Below are 10,824 nucleotides of genomic sequence, written 5' to 3'. Positions count from 1 at the left end.
GGGGGCGGAGCCAGGTCCCGGCGCTGAAAACAATGCCGGGACCTCTGCACATGCGCGCTACAGTCGGCACGCAAGTGCAGTAGCTCCAGGCGCCGAACTGTGTGGGAGGGGCCCGAAGCACGCAGCCCCTAGCTCTGGCCCAATGGCCTCACTGGGGCTGCGTGAATGAGGCTCCTCCCTAGGCCAGCTCCTGCTTCCCCCCCCACCCCCCCGACCAGACCCGACACTCGCTCCCCCCCGCCGCTGCCCCGAGACCCGCCCCCCCCCCCGACCAGACACCCGCTCCCCCCCCCCAACCCGACCCGACACCCGCTCCCCGACCCGAGACCCAACACCCGCTCCCCCCCGCCCCGACCCGACACCCGCTCCCCCCCGCCCCGACCCACTTCCCCCCCGCCCCGAGCTCCTGTTCCCCGACCCCCCCCCGCTCTCTCCCCCTCCCCCCCTCTCTCTCCCCCTCCCCCCCTCTCTCTCACTCACTCTCTCCCCCCCTCTCTCTCACTCTCTCTCCCCCCCCCCTCTCTCTCACTCTCTCTCCCCCCCCCTCTCTCTCACTCTCTCTCCCTCCCCCCCCCTCTCTCTCCCTCCCCCCCCCTCCTCTCCCTCCCTCCCTCCCTCCCGCTCAGCGGCACGAACGGCTGCAGAATTCTCCCTGGCTGAAGCACTTTCACACAGGTAGGAAATGGTTTATTTAATCTTTTCTTGGCTTATAAATGTTTATTCAGGTTGGATTTATTTGTATAATATTTGTAGAAGTATAAATAAGGATTTATTGTCGAATTTAATGAGTTCCCTTCCCCCCCCACCTCGTTCTGGACGCCTAATTTGTAACCTGCGCCTGATTTTTTAATGTGTAGAACAGGTTTTTTCAGTTCTACAAAAATCTTCACTGGCTCCATTCTACTTTAGTTTGGAGTACGTTTTCACTGTGGAAACTTTCAAATCAGGCGTCAGTGGCCGGACACGCCCCCTTTTGAAGAAAACATTCTGTTCTAAACTAGAACTGTTCTACTTGACTAGAACTGCAGAAAAAAAAATGTGGAGAATTGCGATTTCTAAAATAGTCCGTTCTCCACCAGTTGCTCCTAAAAATCAGGCGCGAATCATGTGGAAACTTTGGCCCTATGTCCCAGGAGCGGAGTCTTGGAAAGTTCACCTGACTATGTTTCAGCCAGTTCATGGATATTTCTGGTCAGTACTTGGTGTTCAGACTTCCCAGGATATGCTAGACTCGAAGGAATGTGTGATATGCGAGTGGGGTGGGGAGAGTCTTTGTAACATTAATTATATTTTGCATTTCTTGTATTAGAAACAGTCACCCCCAAACCGTGATGGTGCAACCTTTATTTATCATCTCAAATAAAACTTCTTAATGTAAGCTGGATCACTTGGACAAGGGTTCCCATTTATTACAGGAAAATGCTTGCAACAGGAACCACCTGTCCTCAGTGACAGTGTCACCTCGCTCTCTCTCACTCAAGGCACAATACTGAAAGTCAAATTTGCAATAAGATCTGGTTTTCAATGCCAACACAACCGTGGATAAAAACACAAAAATACAGGTAATACAGGTTGCAGCTCCATCAGCTCAACTATAAAATATCCCCCTTATAGCACCCATTTCATTCAGGAATGCGAGGAGTTTGGAATACAAATCAGAAATAGTCTAGACACCTGTACTGCTCAGCCTACATTAAACAAAACCTCAGCAGAGGGAAACAGCATCACAGAGGCGAGGCCTGCACTAATTCTGTAAGCATCCCAGGCAGTAGTTAAGAGTGAAAACATACTGCGCTCAAACAAACGATGGTCAATAGGCCATGTTGCAGAACAAAGTTTAAAACCAACTTGTAGAATAAATAGAACACTATCACACTATAAAAAATGTGATATCAAGGCTAATTCCAATTTGCTATAGCATTAAAAAACAATACCCTGAAATTCCATAGGAGTTCTACTAGTCTCCTGGCGTAACTCCAGTGGGAGACAGACAGAATGCCAGGGAAACAGTGTAGATTGCCTCCATCAGCTGTTTGCACCTTCCCCCCCTGTGCATTACAGCAGGAGACTGGTAGAATCTGTGAGGAACTTCAGGGCTTACATCTCAAGCTATTTGACCTGGTTCTCAGCAGCACTATTAAAAAGAGCTGCAGTATGATGGGAGAGGATTCCCTCTCTAGGCCAGTTCCACATATCTCCTCCACATAACCCAGCCCAGAATAGCAAAGCTTCCTGCCTTATTAACAACTCACGTGTTGAGTGATCGGTTCAAGGACTTTGAACTGGAGTGTCTTAGTTGAAAACCCAGGAGCTGTTCATTAGCTGGCCTCTCCCAGTTAAAACTAGTTGGGTTTTATTGGTTAAGAACATTAAGTGTGTTGCCATGTGTGTCTCAGATTTAACATCCACCTGCTGTAACCAATTCTGAGAGGAGTTTCCCTAATGCAGGCTTCAGTACAATGAGGCGAACTGAACTACAATGGACTGACCAGAATCAAAATCTTTTCCATCTTTTAGCGTGGTATTATCTAACCCTTTGGTGCCAGATGGCATTAAATACCAAACCAGTATGAATCAACCTCTACATTCCAGGCACATGCAGTTGAACGGCAACATTCAAGAAAACTCCATATTCCATCCATTACAGGTAACAGGCAACAGTTTCTTAGCAGTCACCACGGTAACATGCCTACCCATTAGCTTTGGGCAATCATTTCTTTCGCTGCAGCAATGGTCTTTTGAACTCATTCTCTTCCCACCAAAAATACCCTCTGTACATTGTCTCCTTTCTTAAGTTCACTCAGCAGCTAATGTTGCTGGTATCTGCGGTACACTATGTGGTACCTGGTATACTAGTTCCTCTGCAGGCATTGGGACTACCGTTCCTTTTGGCGTATCATACTCTGCCTGTCCAGTAGAGGCACCCTCAGTCCTGGGTAACGATGTGCTTAGACTACCCACCACTGAAGGCCCTGTGCTCCCCACTGATTTAAAGGTGGAGGCTGCCGCAGATCCCAAGGTTCCTGTTGGGTGACCGGAAATTTCCATTATGATTGGAGTGGCGTATTCAGGGCTTGAAGCTGGCAAGGGTTCTGCATACGCATGGTAAATCTCTGACACAGGAGCATCGTAGTGCCCATTTCCATCTGGGTCACTGTATCCTGGTTCAGAATCTTCCTCTGGTTTGAAAGTGGACTTCTGCCGTAGTGTCCCTGCTACTCCTGCCACGAGCGGCTGGGCATATTCTGTAAACACATCCACAAATACACACTGTTATCCCCCTGAATGATGTAGTGGCATTATTTATTCGCTTTTGTCAGAGTAATATTAATTTATGATCTGGGGATATTATTCTCAGTTTCCTGCACGACACCTTTTCTCCTTGTGGTACGGATACCAAACAAGCACGTATTGACAGTAGACCAGCCACCCTCCAGGGTGAAAGAAGCAGGACTGTTTTGAAATAAACCTCCATTCACACTCCAGTTAAAACAAAATGCTTTCTCCCCACTCGTGTCCAGATTGCTGTTACATACATAACAACTGTGAATCCACTTCAATAGTACTTCATTGGCTGTAAAGCACTTTGTGACATCGGTGGTTATGAAAGGCATTATATAAATGCCAGTCTTTCTTTCATACCTCACTTCGAAACTGAGAGGGAGCAGGAGAGCCTCTGTCACTGGTGCCCTGTAATTAGCTGCTTAATCTGTGAGACAATGCCTGCAGTGCCCTGACCTCCAACCTTAGCTCCATGCCCGAGTGTAGGATGTGGGTTGGAGGAGAAGTACTCAGTTGCATCATGTCATGTCGAACGCATAATCTAAGGAATCATGGATCCAAATAACGGGCCCCAGAAGAGTCTTCTGAAAATCAGTTATTTACCAGAGGGAAAAAAAAATCTTAAACTGTGTGAGCTCATACTTGAAGAATGGGTACTTGGATAAGGCCCACACCACAGTATCAAGCAAGAGTAATTGCCTTCAGGAGGAAAAATAAAGCGCAAGGTCATGGTCATGAACTTTGTAGCAAAATCAACTTACTGGGGCTTAGGAGGAGGACAGGCTTAAAACAAATACTTCTATCTTGCAAATCTGTTAGTGAGAACTGATATTGTTCTCTGGCCTATACCATAAGTCACTTGCCAGTATGCAACCTTCAGTTTATGTTCGAAAATATTTTGGGCAGAATTTGAACCTTTTACCACAGCCTATATTTAAATTTGAATAAGCTGTCACTAATATTTAAAACATATTTATTTGAACTTCAATCTTGCTTAAACAAAATGTCACAAGCATACATCATTTTTGATAGAAAGGGAAGCAGTTGAATAAGTGTTTAGTAAAATGAAACACCCTGCTCTGTAGAGAGTGAGCTGATCTAAATTCAGGAAGTAATGAGGGCCCAATGGTCCTGGGATAGGAAGTGGAAAAGCTAGCCAGGGCTCCTGCTTCCGATCACTATTCAGTGATCCATGATTGCACTGTGAGATGATGGGAGAGGATGGGATCAGCTTTTGCTGTGAGACTACCTTCCCACATTCCAAAAGTACTTCATTGGTTGTAAAACGCTTTGAGACGTCCCGTGGTCATGAAAGGCACTATATAAATGCAAGTCTTTCTTTTACCTCACAAATTAACAGATGGTTGACTAATAGGGCTATCTGCTGGTACCTGTGGATTTATACCCCAGCATGAGAAGGGAAAAATATTGAAGGGAAAGTCGAAGCAAAGAAAAAAAACCATGAAAAGATAATCAGTAATGAGAACAGGCAAAAGGCATCATTTTGAGCTTATTTTCCAATAACCAGAATATCAACCAGTTTGGCCAGAACATTTGGGCTCCAGAAAGAGTTAACATGTATCCAATTTTACAACAATAATGTTTCTGGTGGAAAAGAGAAAGCAGTTTGAAAACTTTGCAGCCCTTTATCTACATAACAATTCATTCTGCAGCTGTGACCATAACTTAAGACACTATTGATCTTGTGTTATAGTGAGAGTCTTCATGGCATTGTGTCTTTTAGTGATTGTTCAGTCTCTACGTTTATTGCTGTGGAATACCTGCAGGTTCTGTCTGGATCATTGTGCTGGCATTTCGGGCTCTCAGGCGGGTCAACTCGCTGCTGCTGTAGCGCACAGAAGTGTCATCAGGCTCAGCGTTTTTCGCAGGTAGAAACTGCTTCATTCCCTTCCACCAGCCTGCACCATAATTCCCAATTAGTTACATAGTCACACACAGTACTGTTGGCCAGAAGAGCTAAACAGGCTATCTATGCTCTCCGAGTATTATCAGCAACATTGATAGTCGGATAGTTATCCAAGAGAGTTCCACTTAGCAACAAGCAGACATACTAGTGCAGATTGATCAGTTCTCAGGCAATCCCAACTAATTGGAGGATCATTTCCTTCTCCAAGCCAGTAAATATGGGAAATTTGGCTTAGTGCTATTTTACACTTTTTCCAACATTTTCTTGTATGTATAGATCATTTATTTAAATTAGCCTTTCTGAGCTACCTATTAGAATCGTAGAATGATACAGCACACAAGGAGGCCATTTGGCCCATCGGGCCTGTGCCAGCTCTTTGAAAGAACTATCCAATTAGTCTCTTTCCCCACCTCTTTCCCCACAAGCCCTGTACATTTTTCCCTTCCAAGTATATATATCCATTTCCCTTTTGAAAGTTACTAGTGAATCTGTTTGCACCACCATTTCAGGCAGCGTCACGGTACTCATTTGTCCAATTAGATTTCAGGAACATCATCAAACTTGAAATAAAAAATGCTAAGGAAAAAATAGCTAACAGAAGCCCATCGTTCATTTGAAACTGTAAAAGGGTCTGGATTACTCAAGACTTTCCACTTGTAATTCATTTGCTGGCAGTGAACACGCTTCCGTACAGCCCTGCCTTTCTCTGTAATAATCACCAATTCATATGCCCTCTCATTTTAAACCAATAGTGCTCTTTAATTTAGGCCTAATTCAGACTTCATAAGATAAAATCATCATCTCCCTACATTCATTGCACTTAAAGTAATTCTTGTTCAACAACTTTACACTTTCTGACTTTATAAAGTTACAATGTGGCGGTCCCTCGAACAAGGATGACTTGCTTCCACAAGAGTTCACAGATGTTTCAACGAAGGATCTGATGTTCCAGTCCTGAACTCCAATCAAGGGGGTGAAAGATACCTGTGCGTGTATTTTTTTTTAAAACGTGTGGTGACCGTTGCACATCAGCCACCACATACAATATGGATTGCATTAGTGTGACACTAACTTTAAATTATGTTTTACTATTGACAGAATCTCTCAACCAGATAGGCAAGCTCTCTCTCATCTGTAGCCCCTGTTGCAATTTTTCTTCTTTTAAAAAAAAAATCGCTCCACTATAGTCAGTGTTCCTCTGAACTTTCTTCTCTTGTGGCTTCTAATCTCCAAATATGCCATCCTACAGGCTTTTCCTCCTCCTTATATCCCCACCGTTGAAATCAAGATTAGTTGCGCAGCTTTTTACTCTAGCTCATTGTTTCCGAAGACCATATAACAATGGAACTCTACTGCAGCGGAGAGGAGAATGCATGCACATTACCCCCAGTAACCAATTTGTATATCTAGAATGAAGACTTTTAGCAACAAGCATCTGTATCCAGAAAGAATTGTGGCTGCCCAACCCTCCATCATATCTCAAGCATTAATAAATTAAATTATTATAATGAACGAAAAACATTATCCGGGGTTTTATTACTTGCATTCCTCACTCTTTCCCTCCTCTTGTATACATTTTCAAAATACAAGCTTGGTGTCATCTGGTTCCTACTGGTTCATCCTGGTCACTACTTCCTGATATACCTCATCCATTTGGTGCCTGCATTGTGGTCTGTGCCCCTGCACTTTTGTTTCTTAATTTAAAAATAAAGCAGTAGTGCTGGGACTCATGTGGATAAACTTCAGTGGTTGGAGACATAGGATTTCACTGAAGGAAGGATGAGGAAAATACTGTTTAAAGTTGCAGGAATAGTTTTAAAAAGTTGTATGTTATCACAGGAATGCAGTCATTTTGTACCATGTCAGCTTGACTCAGTTAGTGGCATTGCCAAATCAGAAGATTGTAGGTTCAAGCCCCACTGCTGAATTGAGCACCTATCTTGGGTTGACACGTCAGTGCAGTATTATCAGTCCTTTGGATGAGATGTTAAACCAGACTCCCTATCTGCCTACTCGGATGGAGGCATCAGATGCGAAGGATCCTAAGCATCACCCACCTGCTCGATCCCAATAGGGCAGGTTATATGGACCTGCTACAGGCTTCTTTCTGTAATGGAAATAACTTCAGTTATTTAGCCGCACGGATAGGACATAATACATCATAGACAATACGTGTACAGCACCAGAGAGGAGTATGCATGCACATTGACCCCAGTAAACAATTTGTATATCGAGAATAAAGGCTTTTAGCAACAAGAGTCTATATCTAGAAAGATATTGTGACTGCCCAATCCTCCATCATAACTCAAATTAATAAATACAATTATTATAATGAATGAAAAACATTATCCAGAGTTTTATTATATGCATTTCTCAAGTTCAGTAACTCAGCTTTAACATTTAAAAAAAAACATACAAAAGTCTAATTTGGCAGAAAAATTACATCTTAATGTTTAATTATTAGGACAGCGGGAATAATATTTTAAAAGTTTAAACAAGGCTATTCATTCTTTTTTCAAAAGAATATAAACATTATTTCTGTAATCCCTGCTCCTTGGCTGACCACTTGCTCACCTGTTTCTCCAATGCCAGCCACATACAAGGACCAGTATAAGGGCAGTAAGCACCATGACTAACACAGGCACCAGGACAGCCGCCAACACCACATCTGAAACCCATTGAAAACAGCTGCAGTTCAGCTAAAGCCAAGTACAGACTAGCTTTTTGAAAAAAAAGACCCATTAGACCAGTAATCTCATATTTCTATGTTTAAATCTGAAATGTGAAACTGAACCATTTGTGTTTGTAAATACTTTGAAAGACTCTGGCGAACTAGTAACATATACATTCACAAATTTTCACTGTACACTGCAGTGGAACCTTCAATAACATTAGCTGTATTTGTGCATGTATTATACGTACATACCCACTCAAGAGGTATTTAAATGATATTCTACAGCTTTATACTAATCTATACTCTTGGGCTGAATATACGTGTGTAATCTTGAGCATTGAAGTACAGTGCAAAAAATCTTTGAACTTTTGATCGGTAATACTAATTCCACATGTGCAAGTCTTTTCGAAAATTCATCTTTACCTCAATCATCTTTAACTTCTCTTTCAAGCTGATGGTGAATTAATCATTTAAAATGAGCTGGGTGCACATGTAAATAACTGAAGAATTGATTTTTAAAGAATGTTGTCTTGTAGATTGGTGGCACAGTGACAATGTAGCTGGGAGAAGGCTCTAAAAAGGACTTAAGTCTCTCAAAATTTATCCTGATATTTTCTAGGAACTCAGAAAGCTTTGTTGAAATTTGGCCTGCATTACCAATGGGCAAGTCATAGGAAGAAGCAAACTCCAGTCAATGCAGTCCAATAAGCAATGGCTAACTCTACATCTGAACTTCTGTAATTGTATTCCCAACCCTGGGATCAGTAGAGCTTTGTACATAAAGGCATTTAAACACTCAATTTGTAAAAGTAGTGGTCAAGAGTAAGTAATGGAATTCCACGCAGGACTCTACCTGACAACCAGATCAGCAGGATTAATAATGGGGCATGGGAGTATGTGCTCAAGAGTAATGCACCATACGTTAAGATCCTGAGCTAACACAGAACTTAATTCAGACAAGGAAGGACTCAGATTAAATACTTGTGCGGTCCTGAGTAAACTGATCTCAGCTGGGATAGTTGACACGAATGGAAGAATAAATGGTCGGGGATCAGGGGTCTGACATCTGTGATGGTCCTCATGGTAAGAATAGCACACTGATGGTCACTGTTAATGCTCACATATAAAGAACAGCCACATGAGGGGGTCTGGAGCACTATTCAATGTGGAATCATACACATCTATGGACTAGGAGATTTAAAAGATGAAAAAAAAAAAGTTTTTCCTCTTGCAAAAAATGTAAATTAAAATAAATCATGTCCAGGACCAATGGTTTATGATGACTAAATCAGTTAAATCTCACATGCACGTCCATGATTTTTGGGGACTGAATTACGTAATTCTGTTTGTTCTTCCATGAAATCAGAAAACTTAGAATCATAGAAATTTACGGCACAGGAGGCCATTTGGCCCATCGTGTCTGTGCTGGAAACGTGTACTTGTGGCTATGCCCATCATATGCAAAGGGCTGATATTACCTCTAATCAGCACCACTGATTTGATTAAATGAATCAAGCGTTGTTTTAATCGAGAGAGCTTTCTGAATTTTTACCAGCGCGTTAGGATCCGATTCCACAATTTCATCCACCTTTGTGAAAATTGAAAACCAGTGGCCTTGCTCCAATTGTAGTGGAATGCACTGCTGCACTGTGCAATGCCCGAGTATAGAATAACAACTATTTACAAAGCCCCTTTGTCTAATTCTATCATCTGATCTTAATTAAGAATAAGTTTTGCACATTACCTTACATATTAGCGATTCTCACACCATTCAGTCATCAATTAAACTCAGAACGTGTGTCAGGGGAGTTAAAGGAGTCATAATACAGTTACAGACGTGACTTTTATTCCGCAGGTCTAATAATGCTATTATTGCAGTCATCTCATTTTACAAGTTAAATTGGCGTTCATTTTTTTTTAAAAAACAACTTTCTTTTCTATTAATATTTCCAGCTGTGTAAAAAAAACTCCACCCCTGTAATATGACTGGTGGCCATTCAGACATTGATATTAGTCAATGTTCCGGTTAGTAAAGGACCTCACAGGCAGCTTTGGTTTACCTTTAGTTACATTAGGAGTCACTGAATTGTTCTTGACGTCTGGCGTAAATGTAGTTTTGTCAAACTTTGGAGGGATTTCTGTGCTGAGCCGAGGAGGCAGAGACTGAGATGGAGCTCGAGCTGCAAAACAAATATCAGAAATATGATGTAACTTTGGAGAATTAGCCAGGAAAATGTTTTAAGTGTTGTGATGACTCTCTTTCAAGGACCAGTCTCCTTTTCTGTACACTGGAATCAGTCCTAAAGCTATAGTTTTGTACCTTCTCCCAGAGAGAAATACGTAACCGCGGGTCCAGTTCCTGCAGATTGGAGACAATATGCACACTCCTAGACTCAACCGTACACGCAACAGTGAGAACGCTTCCTGCACTGCTGCTCACAAATGTCTCGATGCAACAGTGACTGTTGTCTGGAAACAGCTGGAGTAAAGAGTCTGCGTGCGGAAGAACTGAGTGCACCCACAGTAACTATCCCGTGCTTGCCAAGGCCAAAACATTGGCAATAGAAAGAGATTTTAAGAGAAAAACAGAATCAAATTCCAATCCTTGGGTTATCTTTTAAAAAAAAATAATTTTGCAACTTGACAAGGTTTTGATGCAACAGCAAGTGCCACATATGAAGGAATCTGCAAATGAGCAGCACTGAGAATGTATTTTATATAGCTCATCAATATATCCCACAACTAGTGGGGCTCTGGAAATGTGTGAAACTTATTTTAGATCTTATCGTATAGAGAATTCATCTGGGAACAAACCATAAAACACTTGATTCAGATGTGAACACTGACGGTGAGGGGTTGGTGGAGGAGGGTTTGTGAAGCCACCTGGGGCAAATGCTGAGATGCGTCTTCCCAGGACCTCTGCTGCTGACCCCACCAAAGT

The 10,824-nt window shown here is 42.5% G+C and overlaps 1 protein-coding gene across 3 annotated transcripts in view; it reads right to left on the bottom strand.

Moving 5' to 3' along the window:
* Nucleotides 1-623: 623 nt before the first annotated feature.
* dcbld2 (discoidin, CUB and LCCL domain containing 2) overlaps nt 624-10,824 on the bottom strand; it is a 136,360-nt gene continuing 126,159 nt past the window's right edge. Inside the window, exons 11-15 of one of the 3 annotated variants that reach the window (XM_070893701.1) lie at nt 9,944-10,063; nt 7,784-7,877; nt 7,267-7,316; nt 5,064-5,201; nt 624-3,245 (exon numbers count right to left, since the gene is read on the bottom strand). In XM_070893701.1, the coding sequence (XP_070749802.1) occupies nt 2,797-3,245; nt 5,064-5,201; nt 7,267-7,316; nt 7,784-7,877; nt 9,944-10,063 (851 nt within the window). In that variant the 3' untranslated portion in view covers nt 624-2,796. The remainder of the gene's footprint in view (nt 3,246-5,063; nt 5,202-7,266; nt 7,317-7,783; nt 7,878-9,943; nt 10,064-10,824) is intronic. The other 2 variants (XM_070893702.1, XM_070893703.1) reach the window with 2 other exon arrangements.

The sequence above is a fragment of the Pristiophorus japonicus genome, chromosome 11 (assembly GCF_044704955.1).
Source record: "Pristiophorus japonicus isolate sPriJap1 chromosome 11, sPriJap1.hap1, whole genome shotgun sequence".
Taxonomy (NCBI): domain Eukaryota; kingdom Metazoa; phylum Chordata; class Chondrichthyes; family Pristiophoridae; genus Pristiophorus; species Pristiophorus japonicus.
The sequence above is the reverse complement of the archived record's forward strand: the minus strand, read 5'-3'. Positions and strand labels throughout refer to the sequence as shown.